Source organism: Pelodiscus sinensis, chromosome 1 (genome assembly GCF_052426305.1).
Source record: "Pelodiscus sinensis isolate ZL-2025 chromosome 1, ASM5242630v1, whole genome shotgun sequence".
Taxonomy (NCBI): Eukaryota; Metazoa; Chordata; order Testudines; family Trionychidae; genus Pelodiscus; species Pelodiscus sinensis.
Window position 1 is genome coordinate 256,468,374 of NC_143052.1, and position 22,528 is coordinate 256,490,901.

Below are 22,528 nucleotides of genomic sequence, written 5' to 3' on the forward strand. Positions count from 1 at the left end.
CAATTTCTTAGGTGTAGAAAGAAAATGTTGTGCTTCAGCCACAGTTAGCCAAAAATGTTTCCAAGCTTGGGCCAGTCCCTTTGTCTGGCTGTGCCAAAAGAAGGACAGGAGATATTTGATATGGATTTAATCTGGCCACAACTTTATTATTAGATGTCTGGGACTACCTGTCAGATAAAAGTGTACAGTGCAGGCAACTCCATGTTTCTTCAACTCCATGTTTGTACCTGGGACTTCCACCAGCCCCTCATTTTTCATCCAGGCCCCAGAGCCAAACCATACTATTCACCCTCCCTTAGGAAGGTTAAGGTGGGCTATAAGAAAGAGGTGTTGGCTCCCCCCCATACCAACCACAGAAGACACCACCCCTTCCCACCCTTGTTCTGTTTCATTAACAAGCACCTCCTTTTTAGTCCTTTATTCAGCCATTTTTCTGGTCAGTGAGTGCCTTTCCTGTGGCGTATCTGCTTTGAACATCTGCCCCACACTTACAAAATAAGTTGTGACGTACGGCCTACCCCCTTTCCTTCTTACCAGAAAAGGTCCTCCCTGACACTTGCTAGGGGAAGAGCTGAAAAAACCTCAGCCTACTGAAGACAACACAGTGATGAGGGAAAAATTCACAGCCCTTAAAAGGAGTGACAAAATTCACAGCACTCTGAAAAAGGAATGGCAAGCATAGTGCCAACAGCTGGTACTAACCTAACCTGATATTCACACCGCTAGGGGAAGGCGGGTGGATGCTGCCTTGCCTGCTGTGTGGAACAAAGGGGCTTCTCATGCCCAGGGCTTGCACCTTTATAGCCTTCAGACCTCACAATCCTAAGGGTGAGGGTAAGTCAGTGCTGCAAAGTTGACCACCCCCCACCTATTCACAGCAGTTTTTGACCTCTCCCCCACCCAATAAAGCAATGCTGTCTTCCCTTGGCAAGCCTAGACTTAAAGTGTGGTGTGGTCCTTCATTGACATCTTCAGAAGAGACTCTTCCCTAATATATTGCAACGTGTTGCTTCAACATACTGTCTTGGAGAAATGCTTATATTTTGGCATTTTAAACTCAGATTATTTACTGCTTGAATGTCCACTGTATTTCCTTCCCTTTTCTTACCTTGTTTTTTGAAATATGTTTGAAAAATATCTATTATATTGTAGGTCATATTTTACGGGAGGTATTTTCTTTCTAGAGTTATTTTTATTGGCAGATATTCTTAGTCTGATCATTATTTACTCATTTGTTCTTGCCTATGCAAAATACATTTTAATTTTTTAAAGGGCATATAATCATGCAGTGTCATTTACACTGGTACATAGCATTTGTATACACCAGGAGTCTATGCTATTCACTGGAAACTGCATAGATAAGAACACATAACCCAAGTTTTTATTTTGTGTCAAAGTTTACAAATGTGACAATACAGATTAGGCAGTCACTTCTGTTGTGAATCAGAGATGTTTTCTGTTAATTACAGGAGCAGAACTGCAGCCTTTACAGATATCAGGATTAGGACAATGAATGAAGTCATAACTGGTATGAAGATAATAAAGATGTATGCCTGGGAAAAGTCATTTGCAGAACTAGTTAGCAGTATAAGAAGGTAATCAGTGTTCTACTGAAATTTATGCCATGATATTTGATCTAAATTCATGCAAAGTTTTTATATTTTAATAAATGCCTTATTTTTGGATTTGAAATGCAGGAGTTCTCTAGAAACTTTGTATAGGTTCATAGTTGTTGTTAGTAGCGGTGGTGGGTTTTTTTTTGGTCACTTCTCCAAGAGAGGAGACAGAATGAGTTTGCCTTGAGAGCAGAATTTGATTTCATGTAAGTGTGAATATAGAATCACCATTTATTTTGTTTCTGAATTTGGTTTATTGCCTAACAACCTATATCCATTGGGATCCTTTTTATATATAAAGTGTTTCATCCTTGCAATCCTGTTTACTTGTTTTCCTGACCTTAAATTACAAAATTCTTTTTCCACCTCCGCTATAAATCTAGAACCCTGCACATACTATACCTAGACTCCTTTTATGTCCAGCTGAAGCACAGCCATCAGATGATAGACCTACTGCTTCACCTCTCTCACAGGTGGAATTCTGCAGTTTAACTATTCGGGGCCTGGATTTCTGGGTTGCAACCCCTCTGTTTCCTGGCTTTGTTCAATACCTGTAAGCCTTTTCCTTCAGGAGCCTTTGGCTGTTGCTGATCAAGTTACCCCCATGTCTGTGGTGGGAGAAGCAGGTTGCTTGTTTGCTGCAGCTTCTGTTTCTCTCCCTGCTTCCCTGTCAGTGCTCTTTTCTTAACTGTTCTAAGTGCCAGGGGGCCAGTAATGGTTTACTACCCTCTTTTGATGCTAGGGTTAGCCTTAAGAAGAGTAAACCATACTAGCCAGGACAGAGCCAGATAGGGAATATTTCTCATTGGTTCCTCAAGGACCCTGGACTTCCCTTATCTTTGTTTATGTTTATTTTATATTGGTTTCCCTCTTGAAGTTTCTTTGATTTAATTATGTGGCTTCACGCAGGTTAAAATTGCACAGGCAAAATTCTAGCCCTAGAATCCGACTTCCAAATAAAATATCTAACTGATAATCACTTCACTTGACCACTGGAAGAAGATCTACGATTGAAAACAAAATTAGTAGTAGGTTTATTAGATGTTACATTAGATAAATTCAAGCAGAAGGTCAATAGAATTAGAACATACAGAGGACAGAAGCTGTCACATATTCAGCTAAGGTACATCTACACTACACGGCTATTTCAGCATACTGGAGGTATTCCAGCTACCATGCATCTACAAAAGCCACCCATTATTTTGAAATACTTTTTGAAATAATGGATGTTCTATTTCACCATCCTGATAAACCTTGTTGCACGAGGGATAATGGATGGCTCGAAATAGTGCGTTATTTCAAAATTTGGCACGGTGTAGACAAGCCAAATTTCAAAATAAGCTATTTCGAAATAGATTTGAAATAAGATAATTTGCTTAGTGCAAATTGCATATCTTTTTTCGAGTTTGGGGTGCTGTGTAGACACACCCCTAGCGTGTGACCAGTACCATCCAGAGTTACTATTGCAACCCTATTCTTCAGAGAAAAGAATTGCCAGAATTGATGACAACCAGGTCTTCAGATCATGAATTGTGGGCCAGACTGAGTGACTAATTCAGACATGGAAAAGGAAGATATTAAAAATAAATTTTAGTCTGGAAAACATATGCTTCAGATCATTATTTGGAGAAGAATTATGTGAATAGCCTTGTATCCCTATGGTCTGAATCAAGCACCAAGCACCAGCTCATGTAATGGTTGGCAAAATAGCTGGCACTGACATCACAGATGTGGATCATAGCTGTTGAGGATTAGATCTAGAGAGGCAGAAGCTTTAGCAATAGGGCCCAAATCTAGTGAAGGATCTGGAATGAAAGCAGGGAACTTTGAGTGGCCTGGGGTTCATCCAGAAGAATTAGCAACCAAGTGGCTATACACATTAATTTGGACCAACCCTCTACAAGTGAACTCATTTTTTTTCAGGCTTGCATCACTTTTCATTTCTGCCCTTTTAGATTTCTCCCTGGGGCAGCTACCCTCTTTTTGGCTCTCTCTCTGCCTTCCTGCCCAGTTGGCAGCCCTGATGGTCAAACAATCGTTGACTCAGTGATTGAAAAGGATAAAGAGCTTTTGGAAGCTCTGTCTTTATATGCTGTGGCTGGGCCGGTTCTACCAAGACCCCTATCCGGTTCCTAATAGTTCCTGCGCTGCCTTTTAGTCCTGCTTTTTTTCCTCTGCAAGGTCCAAATCTTTTTGGTCATTTAAAGTTCAAATTCAGCCTCAGGTTCCTCGCTTGAGAACTGCCATTCGTCATGGCCCGAGGCTGTTACATTGGACCGCTGGCTCCTCGGCGTTTCTCGGTCCTCTGTCCGCAGCCGCTGTACCTGCCGAGGGGGCGGGGGGAGAAGAGTGCGGCCAACCACCCACGCCAAGATCCTCTCTCCCCTTCTCTTTGGGAGTCGGCCCGCTTTTAAATCCCCCACCGCCAGTCCTTGGCCTGGCTCTCGGGGATGATGTCACCCCTGCGACCCCCTCTCCTCGCTTCTCTCCTTGCCTTTCTCCCCAGTGTCCCACTTCGCTGGCTCGTGCAGCTGGACGCCTCCTGCCGCAGCACAACCCTCCCCAGGGTCCTAAAGCGGCCCCGTGTGGGGTCGCTAATTCACATGCATGGCAAGCCCACAGTGGCCAGAGGTTGTTGGGCGAATTCTTCTCCCAGTCCAAGCCCCAAGTGCAGGGGGGCACGTCTTGCTGGGTGGAGGTAGGAGACCCCCTGTCACATACGCTCTTAGGCTATGTCTAGACTGCAAGCCTCTTTTGAAAAAGAGCGTCTAGACTGCAAGCGGAACTTTCGAAAAAGCAAGCTGCTTTTTCGAAAGAGAGCACCCAGGCAGTCTGGATGCTCTCTTTCGAAAAACCCTGTTTGCATTCAAGAATGCCGTTTTTCGAAAGAGCATTTTTGAAAAAAGGCGTTCTTCCTCGTAAAATGAGGTTTTCCGCCGTCGAAAAAAAAGCCGCGTTCTTTCGATTTAATTTCGAAAAAATGCAGCTGCAGTCTAGATGCAGGAGAAGTTTTTTCGAAAAAAGGCTACTTTTTTCGAAAAAAAACCCTGAGTCTGGACACAGCCTTAGAGAAAACCCTCAAAGTAAGAAACTAAACAAGAGTGAAGAATTTGAGTTGAATACAGAAATCACTGTTTCTCACAATTTTCTTCCACTATTTGATCTGAGGAAGTGGGTCTGGCCCACGAAAGCTCATCATCTAATAAGCCATCTTGTTAGTCTTTAAAGTGCTACATAGTGCTGTATTTTGTTTCTCACAGTGATGCTTTGTATCTTGATTAAATTAGATAAAAAACACTTTCTTTTATTCCCCCTTTGGATAAAAAAGATCTGATTTAGAGCTTCCCTTTTGTATGATTGATGAAAAACCTTGTATTTAAATATTATTCTAAACCCTATTTAGAAACTCCTGTGTTATTGTTTTATTTCATTACCATTTGCCAAACGCATAACTCTTTTAGCGATCATTCTTCAGTACATTATTTTTAATGATACGTATCTTTGGATAAAACGTCTCTGATGAGAGCAAGTCTGTGTGAATGGCTTAATCTAGTGATAGCTGTCAAACTATGTTGTGTTATGTTTTTAGGAAGGAGATTTCCATGGTTCTTAAAAGCTCCTATCTTCGAGGATTGAACTTGGCATCGTTTTTTGTTGCAAGCAAAATAACAGTTTTTATGACTTTCATGACATATGTACTACTTGGCAATGTTATTTCTGCAAGTCGGGTGTTTGTGGCGGTGTCACTGTATGGAGCGGTGAGACTAACAGTCACTCTCTTCTTCCCTGCGGCTGTTGAGAAAGCATCCGAGGCAATGGTCAGCATACGACGAATTAAGGTACATTGAGAATCTGAAACATTTTTAAGTTTGTTTGATCACAGTTTGACTTTATGCTGTAATTTGTAGAATTTTGGATTATGGTGGCATATGCTTGCTTCAGAAGGCAATATCCCATTTGTCTGTACACGTTACTTTGGAAAATATCTGAATTATACTACAGTACTCTAAAAACATATGTTTCTGGGGTGGGACAGTGGAAGGTGCGACAGCCTCTTTTCTGTTGTATTTCAGGAAAGAATTCATACTAGAGAAATATTTCCTTTAAGATTCAACAGCTTGAGTTTGCTTTGAGTAATGTAGCAGATTGTATTGTATCAACTATTTATATATTCATTTTCTCTAGATATATGATAAGTCGTCACATACTGTTGCTTTATTTCTAACTGCAAATTGCTTGTTTTTCTTAGAGCTGCAACTATATATTTTTGTGGCTAAATTCTTCCCTTACTATGGAGGCATCAGTTGAAGCAGGGATTTAGTGTCAGCATAGCCTCCTTGAAATTACAGCATTTAGTTTTTGAGTGCAGAATTAGTTGTTTGCACTTTACAAAACTGTTAATTAGTTTGTTTAAAAATTGAATTAAACATTGGACCCTTCCAAGGAATTTTTTTTAGTCCCAAATGATCTTTAAAATGGATTAACATCGTCATCTAATGGATTAACAAAGACTGTTCAAACTTTCCATGTAGTGAAAATTCATTGAAAGTTTGTGCATTTGCTAATTTTGAAGGAAGTTTTGGGATTAAGGAGTTTTTATTTTGCCAATATTCTTCATAACTGAAAGCTTCTTCCTCCTCAAAGGGGAGGATGTTCTATTGTACAGAATTCCACAGCCTCCTTTTTCAAAATGGCCACCATCTCTGACTTTTCTCAATGGGATTTGGACAACACGATGGCTTTGATGAAGTCTTTCTACATTGGTTTAGAAACATAATTCCTACATCAGACTAGTTTGTCACAGATTATTTGCAGTTTTATATAGTTTATCCAGAAACATTTTTATTCTTAATTCACTTTTCCGGGTCCTGTTTAAGCAATCCTTGTTTTTTTTCCTTTTACTGCAGAACTTTCTAATACTTGATGAGGTTTCACAGGACAATCTGCAACCGGAGAACAGCAGTGAAAATGTCCTGGTAGATGCTCAAGATTTGACTTGTTATTGGGATAAGGTAAATCTTTCTCTGCAAAACCCCATGGCTTTTTAAAGCCATGTTGAATTCAAAATACTTGATGGTCCAAGTATTTTGAATCTAAATAAGGTACAATACAGTCAGTATGCCATCTTCATATGTAACCTTCTGCATATATATGAAGCCATTTAGCAGGCTTAGTCAAAACTATAGGTGTGAAAATACTAACAAATAAGATTAATTATAAAATACAGTGATCTCTAAATATTAAAACCAGTTAAAATACAAAAGCTAGTTATTTATGTGATCATTTTTGTCAGCTGTGACTGATACTCTACACCCTAAGGGTATGTCTACACTACAGCTTATTCAAAATAAGTTATTTTGAAATAACGTTTCTACACACAAAATGCATTTCAAAATAGCGCATACACACTGAGTGGACACTGAATCACATTGAAGGCCAGCCAGAACCAAGTCTGGCAGGGCATCAGGTCAGGAGTTACTTTGTGTGGCTGCTGCCTGAGGCTATCTGAGGCCTGTGCTTAAAGGGACCCACCCTGGACAGCCGGTTCTTAGCTTTCCCTGCTTGCTTGCCTACCTCAGTGAGGGACAGCAAAGCATTTTGTCTCTGTGTGCTCTGGTTGCCCTCACTCGGAACACCACAGTACTCTGCAACATGGATGAGTCTGCAACATGCTATGAGCATGGCTGCACATTCTGCGGGCTGCCATCCGGGAGGTCCTTCAGGGGTTGTCAGTATCCAGGAGGCCCTGCGGGAGAGTTTCCACCCTGAGGAGCACTAAGAGCCTCCTTGGTCTGCCCCACTGGGGGCTTGTGCCTCATTCCTTCTTCACATCCTTCCACTTACTTCACCATAACCCCCCTTCCTGATGTCAAATAAAAAACACAAACTCTCTTTATTTAACAAAACTGGGGGGGAGGGAATGAAACTCTGGTGAGACTGGGGAAAGGAGGCGAGAGAGGGGAGAAAAGAGGGTGGGAGAGGGGAGGGGGAAGCCTGGGAGGAGAGAGCCGGAAGAGGGAAGCAAGGGGAAGAAGGGGGAGGGGAAGCTCAGGGCTCAGGGTTGGGGGTCTCGCCGGACCAACTTAATTTTCATGCAAACCTGCTCCTGGGTTCGCATGTGGCCTTTAGTGGCCAGGCTGGCAGCTATCCTGCCATAGATGGCCGCGTTCCTCCATCTAGTGCGGAGATCACGGACGTTGGCGGCATTCCCCCGAAACCTGAATAAGGTCCATGATCTCTGCCCTGGACCAGGAAGGCACCCGCCTTCTCTGGGCCCTGGCAGGCTCCTGGGAGCTGCCAGACTGCTCCTGGAGAGCAGTGGAGGGCTGGCTGCCAGTGGCTTGCTGGCTCATGTTTTGGGGCCACTGGGTCAGGGGCAGTGACTGCTGGCTCTGGGCTGGCAGGCTTGGAGCTGGAACGGGCTCTGTGGCCAGAGTCAACCCCTTTATGGGCTCTGGGGATGAGGGAGGGAGAGGAGTGTTCTTGGTTGATGCTGGAGTGGCCACCAGGGCACCCTGGGAAGGCTGGAGGCCCCCTATTTTGAAATAAGTGTCTACACAGCACTTATTTAGAAATAGCTATTTCGAAATTGGCGTTATTCCTCGTGGAATGATGTTTACCAAATTCAAAATAAGCGCTCCACTATTTTGAATTTTTTTGAAATAGCAGTTTGACTGTGTAGATGCTAGTAAAGTTATTTCAAAATAACTTTGCTGTGTAGACATACCCTAACTCAAATTTGTTGCCATCAAGGATGCAAAACATTGTAAAATGAAGTATAATGGTGACCTTTTTATAGTCCATTATCAATTCTTACTCTTTAGTGTGATTCAGTAGAAGAGCTGACTGCAAATCAGCCATTGGTCTAGAAACAGTGTGGTGCACATACTGGTGTTAAGAGCAGGAGCTCTCCATAGTGAATGGAAAGCATTTTATTCTTTCAGTTACAATGGCAGCCCTAGAGTTCATTTACAGATTACTCTTTGTGTAAAAAGGACCAAAAAATTTCATAAACTCAAAAGTGGTGTTTAAAAAAGGTATTACACGAGTGATAAATGTATTACGTGGACTACTTGGGAATTTTAATAAAGATGCTAAAGTACCTATTTCATTTTAAAATGAGTAATGCTGGTTCAAATAGCAATCTATTGTTCATTTTGACATAGTTTCTCCTATGGAGTGCCTTTAATAGTGTACAGTGACTTCTGTCGGTCGTTATAAGGATTCTTGAAGTTCTAAAAGTATATTTTATATAAATGTAATGTTATCATAAGACATGCTGCATGCCTCTACCAGTCTTGCCCAGCCCCCTAAGAAGTTTAAATTACTATATATAAAAACAAAGTATTTCAGTTGTGCAATTCAGTGTTATTCCCTTGTTGGTGTTTTTATGCAATAAAATCAGTTTAATATATGTTTTTATATGACCAAGTATACACGATTTTCTTACTAACAGGCTTCAAAGAAATAGATAGAATTTTCAATTCAGTGTCAGAAAATATTTGCTTCACAGTATGATTTATCATTTTGTCATCTGTTTTGCCCATTTGTGGTTGGATAACAGATTGAACTGTAGTATGATGCGGTCTCTGCCATCTCCTTTGCTCCGACATTTTCAGAGTTTCTTTGTTGTTTTTTTGATTAAAAGACTTCACATTTCTTATAATGGCCCTGATCCAAAGCTCTCTGATGTCTAAAAAAGAATTCCCACTTCCTCGCATACAAAGCTTGCTACTTCATTATGTGGGCTTTGGATTGGACCCAGTGTGAAAAAATATTCCCATGAGCCGTATGTCTCATCCTAGTTTGTTAATATCACAAAACCAGTTTTGTCTTTGAAGAAGTCCAGGATTCTGCACAGGAGTCCAAATTAAAGTGCATTGCCAGAACTGTCTAGGATAAATCTTACATAATAATGTGGGCCTGCCCTCTGCATGGCACTAGTCCCGTGGTCCCCAATCCGGTGCCTTCGGGCCCTTTACATGTGCCCGCGGAGCAATCTGGGCTGGCCCCGCCCCCGGGCATGCGGCAGGTGCCAGCCCCGGGCGCATGGCCGGCCCCGGCCCTGGGTGCGCCACGCGTGCCGGTGCCGACCCTGACCCCGCCCCCGGGTGCGCCACGCGTGCCCTGGCTCCGGCCCCGGCCCCGGCCCCCACGCGTGCCCTTGCTGGCCCTGGCGCCGGCCTTGGCCCCGCCCCCAGGGGCACCGTGCCAGCCCCAGCCCCAGTCCAGGGGGTGCCGCGCGGAACCTGGGCAGCCCCTGCCTGGGATCGCTGCACATGCCGGTGCCGACCTTGGACGTGCGGCGCATGCTTGGCCACGCCCCCAGTCACGTGGCCTGTGAGTGGCCCCGCCCCCATACGCACAGCGTGTGAGCGACCCCGCCCCCAGGCGCCCGGCAGCCCCAAAACGTTGGGGACCACTGCTCTAGTCAGTTCTATTTGTGTCAGGGCACTAGGACTAAATTCACAATATATTAAGATAGATAACCCCTTGTCTTTTTGGTTTGCTATTAACTGTGTATAAGTCTGTAAGTTTTGTCACAGACTTCTGATTTGTCACATGATTTCTATGGGAAGGAAAAAATGATCTCTAGGGTTTTACATAGTTGTGGGCTCTTTCATCTTGGTCTGATGACTGCTGAGCAACACTCTTGCATGAATCTATACTCATTTAGCTCTTTATTGTGTGATTGGCTATCTTTTATAACCTTTACACTATTAATAATAATGATTTTACATTTTTCTAACAAACAATATTTATTAAAAAGATTCTATGACTTGAACTTTCCTTTTTATTATAACTAAAATTAAATTCTGCCTTTTTGGCTGTGACTTTCCCAAACTGTACTGTCATGAGTTACCAGTTTTGGACAATGTACAGCCAAGAAGATTTTTTTTAAAAAAGCCAATTTATTTAACCACCTAGTGATTAAAAAATAATTTTTATTTGTATCTTTTCAGTTTGTACCCTGAACAGTGTCAAACACACTGTTGGCACTTAACAAGCAATACAGATTGTTTTTGTTAGTGGAAACACTTTTTTTTTACATAAATGTAAAAAATGTAAGTAGAGTATTTCAAAAAACCATCTTTTGAAATCATGTTGATTATTTAATAACAATGGTAACGTATTATAAATATTGTAAGTACTGTGTGTACATGTGAAGGAAATAATTTAGGTAAGATCAAAATATCCCTTGGTACAATTGTTACACTTTCTTAAGCACTGTGCCATTGTGGTGTGTGTGCAGTGGGGGAAGGGGAGGCGGAATTTAGCACAGGTTTTCTGTTGTTTGTTTGCTCTGGCATTTTCTAGAAGTTAAAATACAACTTGCTTGTGCTAAGCATCAAAGAGGGTTTATAGTTCTCAACACATTATTATTTGTTAAGTTTAATCAATATTTTACAAGCTACTACTATTCTGAACAACTAGGACCATGCTCTTAAGTGCTATCCAAATGTAACCAATGTCCTCTGCCTCCCACTTATGCCCTTATCACAGCCAGGATATTTAGTACACACATTATACTGCTTATTACCTGTTGTGAGATTCATGATGCACATGAGGGTTTTTTTACGGGGTTGTCATGTTCTAATAGAAAGTGAAATATATTCCTCAGTTGATTTTTTTTTCAAGAAGACGTGCCACCATTTGATAATTCACAGAAGAAGACTACGAAAGTTTCTTGTAAAACAATTTTGTCAGTTTTTAAGGTGAGTTGCACAGCATACAAGCTGGGGATGTTACATTGCAGTTAACTGACTAGTCAAGTAGTCGATGGAATTTCTATTGACTACTCAACTAGTCGATAGGCACTTTTGCATTCCTCCTTTGAAATGTACAAGACCCCCTAATGAGAATGCGGAACTCCACGTATAGCCAGTGGGAAGTCCTGCTGACTTCAGGCTGCATGTGGGTCCCTGCTTCGAAATGTACAAGAGTCTCCATTGGGGGCCTTTGTGCATTTCAAAGCCATGGAGCCTGGGGTCAGCGAGAGCTCAAAGTCTTGGGGGAGTCCCCAGCTGATCCCGGGCTCCTCGCAGCATTTCAGCTGACGGTCAGGGCAGTGTGTGTGTGTGTGTGTGTTTCCGAGAAAAGGTTTAACGTCCGTGTCTTTACTGCTAGGACCGGGGTCCCATCGCAGAGGGTGGCCAGCAGGTCAACAGACGCCCCGTTATATAGGAACACCTTATTACACCTTAGATTTTAGCTGCTAGAACACAGGGGTTCCTTCGCAGCGGGCAGCCTAGGAAAGGCTGAAAAGGTGCCCCAACGGATCTTGTCACCTGGGAGTGACACAGATCCAAACGCCCAAGCTCTCCCTATGTCTGTCCCTTTATGACCGGCTGAAGTTCTTTTAAATTGTGCTTGGTTCTATTACAGCAACTGAAGGAGTCAGGTTAAAGCTTAAACAGTTACAGGTTTATTAAAAGAGTTATAAAAGCATATGGTTACAATGGCTATTGCTCTATTTCTTAAATGCTAGCAAATATATATATATAGGTCTTAAAAATGATCACAGGAAAAAGGTAAAGATAGAAAATAGAAATAATGGTACCAAGTGACAGCTTAATCTTTAAAGAGCTCTAACACTATGTATATATATACTTAAGCAAAGGACCACATCCAGGTACAATTTTTACCCCTTTCTGTGCCTCTCGACTCCAGCGTGCCAGGCCAGGGCCGGTCTCTCAATTCCTAGGAAAGACGAATACGAGGTGGGCGTCCCCTTGGAAACTCGGGAGATCAAACACCTAACCCGACCAGCAGATAGATGGTAGATTGACACTCAGAGTAAATGTGCTGCTGGACCCATCTTTATACCCCTGGGGGCCCGTATCCTCTTTCTTATCTAAGAGGCCAAATTCTACTGGTCCGTTTTGTGGCGCCAGTTCTTACAAGCAAGTTTCAAGTTAATTTACACTTGCAAGAGAGATAACTAAATTGTGAGCACTAGAAATTTTTTTACTGGGTGAGAGATTCCTCCCCCCGCGGACGGATGTGTGTTCGTATCAATATGGGTTTGAGTCAAGGGCACTCCTTGGCAGCCTCTTGGTCAGCAATTGGCGTATCTCTGTTTACAGCCATTCACGGTCACAGCAGCCTGGGCCTTCTGCTCTGTGTGCCCTGTATGCTCCAGGCAAGCAAAAATGGATGTTACAAAGAAGGGTTCCTGTCTGGCTACAAGCTGACCCCAGGTTCTGGGGAAATACTGCACAGAACCTGGGGTCAGCTGGGCAGTCCCTAGATGACCCAGGGCTCCACGGCGCTTCGGCATTTCAAAGGGGCAGCACTGCATAGCTTAGCCATGGATCAGCTGTGTGGCGGCTGTCCCTCTGAAACGCCGCCTTGGTATTTCAAAGCAGCAGCGCTGCACAGCTGATCCCTGGCTCAGCTGTGTGGTCGTGCTGCTTTGAATTACCCCTCTTCCCCCCCCCCGCCCTTCGCTGCCTCTATCTCATAGAGGCAGCAAGGTGGGGGGATTCAACTAATTGACTAGTCAACAGACTATCTGATAAATAAATGCTTATCGGATAGTTGACTAGTTGATTAGTGCTTAGCATCCCTAATACAAGCTCAATACGATAACTGGAATTAATCTTAATATGTTGGCAACAATTAATCTCAAGTTACATTTTTATTTTAATTTGTAATTAGAATAAGGAAGTGAGAGGAGTCGTTTAGAAAAGCTGTCTTACATTTTTAGTAGTGGTAAAATAGTTTGTTGGGGAGATCTACCGAAAAGATCATTGAGAAAGATAAGTTACAAAACACTTGTTTTTTCATCAAAATATCAAGTTTATCTGATAAAGGTAGCCTTATTAATGTAGTATGTTTTGACTGCTGAAAGACACTTGACTTGTTACCTCATCACATTTTGATTGAAAAGCCTAGAACAATAGAGCACATGGTACACATTAAATAGATTAATAGGCTGGCTAAATGATGGGTCTGAAAATATATTTGTAAAAATAAAATAAACATTGAATGGGTAAGTTTTTGATGGCATTCCCCAGGAATCAGTTCTTGGCCTATGCTGTTGAACATTTTTATTAATGATGTGGATGAAAACAAAGTCATCACTGATAAAGTGTGCAAAGGACAGAAAAATTAGGGAGTCACTGGTCAATAATGAGGAGGACAGGTCCCTGATACAGGGCGATCTACATAGGTACAGGAGGTGGAAGAATGGAGGAGTGTTTTGGATCCTCACCCCCTGCTGCTTTGGGTCCTGGTCACCAGGCCTGCTACTGACTGGTAGCTCCACTGCCAGCCGTATGTTCTATTCGACCACTGGCCTCATGTCCGGGTGGTATGGGCTCCCAGGGACTCTGTTGCTGGGTCTTGCCTAGCCACTGCCTCCACATGGGGTCTTAATATCTGCCATCAGCTCTAGCGGGCAATGAGAGGTTAGGAGGGGGTGCAGCTCAGCACCCACACTCCAAAAGATGTTCTAGAGCCGCTGGAGATCTGGATCTCCTGATAAGTTATGCTCAAGCAAACAATGTGTGTCTTTAATATGGCTAATGTAAAGGTAAACAGCTAGGAATACAAATGTAGGCCATACTTATAAGCTGGGGGATCCTGTCCTGAGAAGCAGAGACTCTGAAGAAGATTTGGAAAGAGTAGGAGAAAGTTCAGCTGAACATGACCTTGGACCTCTCTGATCTGGCCCCCTTGGGACCTGACTGGTCCCAAATTAGGTAATTTGCTGGATCAGGGAGGTCCCCTAACACCACCTTTCTAGGATTCTGCCCCTCCCTCCTGTTGGCTCCACTCCAGCCCTGCTGCTGCAGGGCTTAGGGCATGGCTCTGGCCCACTTCTACCAGCTGACTGGGGCTCTCTGGGGATGGAGCTCCCCAGCTGCCATGGCCTGCTTCTGTCTTGACTGGCTGGGCTTCCCGGGGAGTGGGCTTCGCAGCTGCCCCATTGGGTCAGAGCTCCATGTCTGCCAGGCTGCTGCTGCACCCAGCCAGGGCATTCCATGGATGGGGCTCCGTGGCTGCCCCACTGTGCCACACCCAGCTGGGACTCCCTGGGATGGGGCTTGCCTGTCCTGATGGTGGGGCTCTGCTGCCGCTGGACTCCCGATGAGCTCGCACTCCCAAGTGCTGAGGTGCTCTGGTCCAGCAACATCTGTGATCATGCCAGACAACGGATGTTGCCGTACCAGAGAATCCTCGATTGAGGAGGTTCAACCTGTACTGTAGCCAAAAGAGGTAACACAATGCTTGGATCATAAACGGGATACTAGGTTAAGAGTAGAGAGTTTATTTTGCCTATGTATTTGGTCCTGATGTGACTGCTTCTGGAATACTGTGCCCAGATCTGGTGTCCACAGTTCAAGAAAGATATAAATTAGAGAAGATTCAGAGCCACAAGAATGATGAAGGGATGAGAAAACCCGTCTTCACAGTGATTGAACAGTTTGAATCTGTCTGCATGAGGAACAAATATTTGATAATAGGCTTTTTGGTCTAGCAGAGAAAGGTATAAAACAATCAGATTACTGGAAGTATAAGATAGACAATTTCAGGCTGGAAATAAGGTAAATGTTTAGCAGTGTGGGTAACTAGCCAGTGGAACAACTTACCAAGGGTTGTGCTGGATTCTCTGTCATGAAAAGTGTTAAAATCAAGAGGGGATTTTTTTTTCTAAAAAGATAAATTCAATTCATTAATTTTGGGAAGTTGTATGGCCTGTGTCATATAGGGAGGTCAAACTAGATGATCACAGTGGTTCCTTCTGTACTTGGAAACTACGTATGGATGAATTTAAAATATGTTCGTTCAGTAATACTACTAACCAGTTACCTTACTGTGTTTCTCACGGTTCTTTGTATCTTAGATGAGCTACAGCTGAGGAATTATTTTGGATTTTCTTAGTCAAAGCAAATAAGAAATCAGAGAAAGCAAAATAAAGATGATTGGCTTGTAGTATTTACAATCTTTTAACAGAACAACTCAACATGGAATGTTACACTTCATCCAGAGAAAATCAAAACCAATGAATTCAAGGTTTTTTAATGCCCTTGTAACAAAGGCATACTTTATCCTAATTCCATATTACTCAGAGCAAATTACTTTGGTACGAGCATAGAGCTATGGATCCTTATGCACCAATTAAGTTATGTGCCAATTAAATTATGAAACTGCCTATGGCAGTTCAACTAAACAACTCTGTAAAGTTAGAACTGAGAAATTTAAATAAGCTACAGATTGCACCTTTATAAACTAGAGCTCTCTGGTTCAACAACATCTGTGATCCAGGAGGGCCACAGACATTCCAGGAGCAGAGTGCCATGTGGGGGAGGAAGGACAGTGCACGGCCCAGCTGGGCTGCGGTGCGTGTGCGTGTGTGTGTGTGTATGTAAAACCAGATGTGCAGCTCAGTTGGGCAGCATGTGCGTGTGTGGGGGGGGGAAGCCCTGCATATGATCCAATGGGGCTGCCTGGACAGCAACAGGGGAGCCAGAAATTACCTCCTCTGGTTGGGCAAAATCTGTCATCTGGGACCAATCAGGTCCTGAGTGTGCTGGACCAGGGAAGTCTAACCTGTACTTAATTACTCACCTGGTCAATTCAGTTCAGAATGATCTTGCCCAGGAGATACTCATATCCAAGCTTTTCCACATATTTAGGTTTAGCGTATATAGAATATGTTTAGGTAATTTTAAAACATTCAGATTTTGCTGGAATTTCACCGGTACCATAGACTCTCATGCCACTTCCATACATTTATATAGTGTGTGTGGGCATAGTTTAGCATTCTTGTTGTTGTTGTTGTTGTTGTTGCTTCTCACTTTGTGTGCCGTCCCCTGACCTACCCCATTTATGCAGGACTGAGAAGTCAACCTGCAAAAATATCCTGTTGCTGCCACCTTGTGGGGATTAGTTATTGTAGTTAAAAAGATGAATAGTTCTGTGGATCGAAAGAGTACAAGATCAAAAAGGAATATTTTGCATTCTTCAGTTTTTGGGAACTCTCACGTGGTATTAAGAAATTGTTCAGTACTTGACTTTTTCTGCTGTCTTTCTTTGAACACCAGCATTAGGCTGGATACAGTTTGGTCCTGAATAATGTGATTAAGTCATCTTCTGATATACCTTTATTTGTATTTTAGTGTCAATAATGCATTCAGTGCTGTAGAAGACACAGGTAAAGGTAGACTCTGATTCAGAGCCCATTGATTTAATTGGAGCTGGATCATGGCCATTAGGAGTTTACAATTTAGAATACTTATTAGGAAAAGTGATTCATCTCCATTTTACTAGGAATTTAAAAATGTTACAATTGAAGCTTGGAGGGAGGAATGCAAAGTGGACAGATTCTCTGTAGGAAAAAAAGAAGTAGTAAATAGAAGAAAAAGAAGAGACTTAAATATTTTAACAGTTTCATGTTTTGTAAGTCTGTGGGTTTGTTATTTGCTATTTTATATACACAATTCCAGTTTCTAAAAGACATTTTAAATATATTTTCCCCTTCATAAATTCACAGAGTTTGGAAATCCCGACTCTTCAGCAACTTTCTTTCACTGTCAGACCAGGAGAATTATTGGCTGTGATTGGTCCTGTGGGAGCTGGGAAAGTAAGTCCTAATGTGTTTCTCTGTTTTGCATTGTTTTCCTGCAGTTTTGTTGGACATATGCATTCAAGTTTTATGAATTTCTTGTATTATATAATACATTTAGATGTGCATGCTGGACTACAGAATAGTTAGGAAAATGACACTTATTGTTAAGCACATGGTTTAAAATTAAGCCCCCCACATGCTTCCTTTTCAGTATGAATATGAAAGTTACTAGTACATGGGTATCTGTTTGGTTAAAGAGTGAAAGAACATATTTCAGAATGTGTTAGTTTTAGAATTCTTCTAACTTTCGTCCCATTGCTTCACCATTTACGGGATGAAGCTTTTCCAGGTGGGAGGAATAGCTCAGTGGTTTGAGCATTGGCTTGTTAAACCCAGGGTTGTGAACTCAATCCTTGGTGGGGGGGAGGCATTTAGGAATCTGGGGCAAATCTGTCAGGGATAGTACTTGCTCCTGCCATGAGGGCAAGGGACTGGACTTGATCACCTTTCAAGGTCCTTTCCAGTTCTATGAGATAGGTATTTCTCCATATATAATGCAATGTATTTTAAAAATGATATATCCAACTACAGTAAAGGATGACATTTTCTGAGGTACCCACGTGACTTTAGTTAGGAGACTTTGAGACTTACATCTCATTGATTTGCAACCAGACTGAAGTTCTGCAGTCACTTAAGTGCTTTAGAACAGTTTATCCAAACATTTTAATACATTAAAATTAAATATATATATAACTCTGTATGAGGGCATGTATCATTTTTTCCCCTGAGCTTTAACAACTTTTTTAAACTCTCAACTAAACAATAACCTCTCTTGCAGTCATCTCTCTTAAGTGCTGTACTTGGTGAACTACCTAGAGACAAAGGTTTGATGGATGTTAGAGGAAGAATAGCTTATGTTTCTCAGCAGCCCTGGATTTTTCCTGGTACTGTAAGAAGTAATATACTATTTGGCAGAGAATATGAGACAGAAAAGTATGAAAAAGTTCTTAAAGTTTGTGCTCTTAAAAAAGTAAGTGATTTTCTTTTGAATGTTGATTCTGTTTTAGCTACAGTCATGTATGTTTTTCATTTTAATGTAATTGTAATGATAGTTTAATGTTTGTTGTGATATGTAATCTACAGAATTAGTTACTAATTTACTTGTGAGAGAGATTAATCCTATAATTTAATACCAAAGGGCTATGTCTATGCTACAAGGTTTTTGCCCAAAAAGAGTGGTGTGTCCATACCTCAAGTGCATTTTTGTGCAAGAAAATCTACAGTCACTCGACAGAACAGAGGGCTTTTGCTGGTAGAGTTATTCCTCTCCCCATGAGGAATAACTCCACTTGCAAAAAGGCAAGTGTGGGTGCTCCGCAGGCATTTTTGTGCAAGAAACCTCAATTGGAAAAAGCACAGGTGAATGGCCTGTGAATAACCATCAGAGCTTTCTTGCGCAAGAGTGTCCGTGCAGTGTGGACACTCTCTTGTGCAAAAGCACATTGCTTTTGCGATGGGCTTTGAGAGCTGGACGTGCTTTTATGCAAGAAGTTTTTGCGCAAGAACTCTTTTACAAAAGGCTTCTTGTGCAAAAACCCTGCAGTGTAGACAAAGCCTAGAAGTTGTTTTGCAAGATCTGGGTGTGAGCGCAAATTTCTGTAATTCATAATAAAGTCACTAGAGGGAGATTAATTTTCTGAGAAGATAAGACACATTTGACAGGAAAAAGCTAGTTTCAAATATTTTGTTTCATAATGACTTTTAGCCATGTTAATTGTTTTTATAGTAGATACAGTTGTTTAGATGAACTACCTGCTTAAATGAGCTAACAATGTAGATATACAAACATTCATAAAATGGGCAAGTGACATCAGTTGTTTTGCAAATAACTTTTAAAAAATGCTATGCTCCCTTTAAGAAATACAATGTGCATATTGCAAAATTATATTCCTAGCTGCTTACCACTACAGACTGTAGAACCTGCTGTGACCCTGTAGCCTTGTGGAACAATTTTTTGAAAGGTGTTTTTGATGTGTGATATAGAAGAGGGTGATTATAAGCCTACTTTTCAAGAAATACACATTTTGCTTCATAGCTAAAAGGGTATTATGCTGCATATCCTGCAGCATGTTATAATATTCCTGTCAGTAGTGATTCAGGTGAAAAGTAGACTGCTACTGTGATGTAAATTTTTTTTTACAAGGTTGTTTTTACACACTGTCGATAGAACTACTTTAATCTCTCCTGCTGTTATAGTTAATTATTGTCTAAAATTCCAAGTTTTACTAAGTTTATACAGAACACAGACTGCATTTCTTATAAACCAATATTTTAAAATTCCTGAAGCTTAAAGCTGACTTTCTTTTTTCTTATGTCATATCTGCTTTTTTAGAGTTTTTCCTCAGCTTTATGGATGGTTAAAGTGCAGTGAACTTATTGAACATGTTGTATGGCTTGGAGGCCAGTCCTAATGAATTGTTCAAATATCTTATCTTGTGTATCTGATACCTTCCTTTTAGTAAAGCAGTGAAAGAATATAGCTTCAGTACCTTGGCAAAGTAACTACTAAATCTTCTAAAGTAAAAATATCTTGGTAAAGTAACTACTAAATACTTCAGACAAGTAATTTTAATTCAGATGTAGGAGATACTCCTTTTGTAAGAATGTTTACCACTGTATGTTCTCTATATTCATAGGACATGGAAATATTAGAAGACGGAGACCTAACTATGATAGGAGATCGTGGAGCTACACTGAGTGGTGGACAGAAAGCCCGTGTAAATCTTGCCAGGTAAAAATGGCCGTTTCTTGTAATATTTGTTGGTCTGGGTGTACCTACCATAAACACTAGTGACTAATATAAGCAAGTTAACTATAAGAATGTATTTGGCACTGACCTAACATTTCTTTAAATGTTGTAGAGCAGTGTATCAAGATGCCGACATATACCTCTTGGATGATCCCCTGAGTGCAGTAGATGCAGAAGTTAGCAGACACTTGTTTGAAAAGTAGGTTACTATTTTGTTTTTCTTTGCATTCTAATTTAGATTTACTGAGTCCAAATGGAAAATGTCTTTTTAGAGACAATTCTGCCTCTGTAGTTTATATCATCATTTGTTTCCTGAGCTCATTTTTAAGGTAGTTGTAAGGAAGCAGTTAATCTGTTCATGCTATTTCATTCCTCACTTGAATTTATACTCTGTTTTGAGGCCATAATATAGAGACCTTTATGTTTTTTAAGGAAAAAAACATTTTCTTGGAGAAAAATGGAAAATTACATAGGGCAATATTACATTTAATAAGCAAGTTTTAATCCCAAACAGTTTATAATGTTTCAGTCTATACTTGAAGAAATAAACAAAGAATTTCCATTCATTTTTAGCTCATTAGAGCTTTGTGTTGTGAACCGTAACTGTTCGTTCTAAGTGGTTAGGAATATCTTTCCTTCTTTTCCTCTTCACTCATTCTCAATAATTTAACTATCTCAGGCAGATGAAATAAGAAGTCATGTCCTATTGACTAGACATTGGAGAACAGTGTGAGGAGAAAAAAATTTTCCCTTAGGGTGCGTCTATACTGGATCGTTATTTCGAGATAACTAGCGTTATTTGAAATAACAATGTGAGCATCTACACAGCCATTCCGTTATTTCAAAATAAATTCGAAATAACAAAATCTGTAAATCTCATTCTACAAGGTATAACGCCTATTCCAAAATCGCTATTTCGAAATAAGGCATGTGTAGATGCCCCACTTCTGCTATTTCGAAATAGCTCCTCACCAGGGCCATTGCTCCCTAGTTCCTCCTGGGGCTCATCTACATTAGAAACCTGCCTTGGACTAATTTGGAGACTTCCCTGCAGTGTAGACATGCTATTTCAAAATAAGCTATTTTGGAATAACTATTCCGTCATAGCTTATTTTGAAATAAATGTGCAGTGTAGCCGTACCCTGAGAAGAAAGGGTAATCTAGCTCTTCCCTCATCCCCAAGGAAAATAGAACTGTTCTTTGTGGGAATCCAGTTATCTTTCTCATACATATTACTGTGGATTTTTTCTTTTCTCTCATTTCCTCTTTCAGAAGTGTGCTCTACAAGCCCAGATAGGTAACTCAGGAACAGTGGAGTAGGCCAACGTATAGGGCCTTACCAAATTCATGGTCCATTTTGGTAAATTTCACAGATATAGGATTATAAAAATGGTAAATTTCTATGATTTCAGCTATTTAAATCTGAAATTTCATGGTGTTGTAATTGTATGGGTTTTGACCCAAAAAGGAGTTGGATAGGGGGTTGCAAGGTTATTGTATGGGGGTAATGGTACTGCTACCCTTACTTCTGCACAGCTTCGGGCAGCAGAATTGCCTTCAGAGCTGGGCAAATGGAGAGAAGTAGCTGCTGGCCAGGAATCCAGCTCTGAAGGAAGAACCACCATGAGCAGTAGCACAGAAATAGCATGGTAGAGTATTGCCACCCTTCTGCATCGCTGCCTGCAGAGCTGAGCCTTCATTCAGCAGCCGCCACTCTTTAGCTCTGAAGGAAGGGCAACATAGGTATGGCATTGCCATCCTTACTTTTGTGCTGCTGCTGGCAGGGTGCTGCCTAAGCTGGGCGCTAGCCAACATTACAGCCTCCACTCTCCAGCTACTTCAGCGATACCTTCAGAATTGGGCAAGAGTGGCAATACTTGTGATTCCCCCTTTCAACTCCCTGTAGGGTAAGGAGCCCCAGTTAGAAAAACGCTGATCTCCCCCATACAGTGTATATGGTGTATGGTAATAAGCACACAGAAGGCCAAAATTCACAGGAGAACACCAGATTTCATGGTCTATGGCATGTTTTGCCTGGCTGTGAATTTAGTAGGGCTCTACCACTGAACCTGGTGTGCACCTGTCTCTGTTGACAAGTCTAATCCAAGGCCCATTGCAAGTCAAAAGAAAGATTTCCATTAACCTCAGTGGGCTTTGGGTGAGGCCTTAAACAAGATTGTTTTCTTGATCATATCTACATTTGTCATGATTTTCAATCTTGCACATACTTCCATAGGCATGCAGAAAAGTAACCCTGAGGGTAGTTAATTATACATCTGAATACCTATTAGTGAGGTGGTGAATGTGGGAAGGGGGACCTGACCCCTGCTGCCAGCTATAGCCTGCCCAGGGCTACCCTGAATATGGGGAACCATCCTGTCCATTGGAGGGTGGGGGTGCCACTTGCCTGCAAAGCGTGGGGCAGCCAGGCTGAACTGTCCGATGGATGGGATGGCTCAGCACACACCACGCCTGGGCTAGCAGTGACACAGAGCTCTCATCCAGAAACTACTCTAGCCTTGCTGT

At 41.7% G+C, this 22,528-nt stretch overlaps 1 protein-coding gene across 1 annotated transcript in view; it reads left to right on the forward strand.

The window, feature by feature from the left end:
• ABCC4 (ATP binding cassette subfamily C member 4 (PEL blood group)) overlaps positions 1 to 22,528 on the forward strand; it is a 210,620-nt gene that overhangs the window by 46,963 nt on the left and 141,129 nt on the right. Inside the window, exons 7-13 of the mRNA XM_075918815.2 lie at positions 1,470 to 1,595; positions 5,206 to 5,455; positions 6,524 to 6,628; positions 17,119 to 17,208; positions 18,032 to 18,223; positions 19,890 to 19,984; positions 20,115 to 20,201. Coding sequence (XP_075774930.2) covers positions 1,470 to 1,595; positions 5,206 to 5,455; positions 6,524 to 6,628; positions 17,119 to 17,208; positions 18,032 to 18,223; positions 19,890 to 19,984; positions 20,115 to 20,201 — 945 coding nt within the window. The remainder of the gene's footprint in view (positions 1 to 1,469; positions 1,596 to 5,205; positions 5,456 to 6,523; positions 6,629 to 17,118; positions 17,209 to 18,031; positions 18,224 to 19,889; positions 19,985 to 20,114; positions 20,202 to 22,528) is intronic.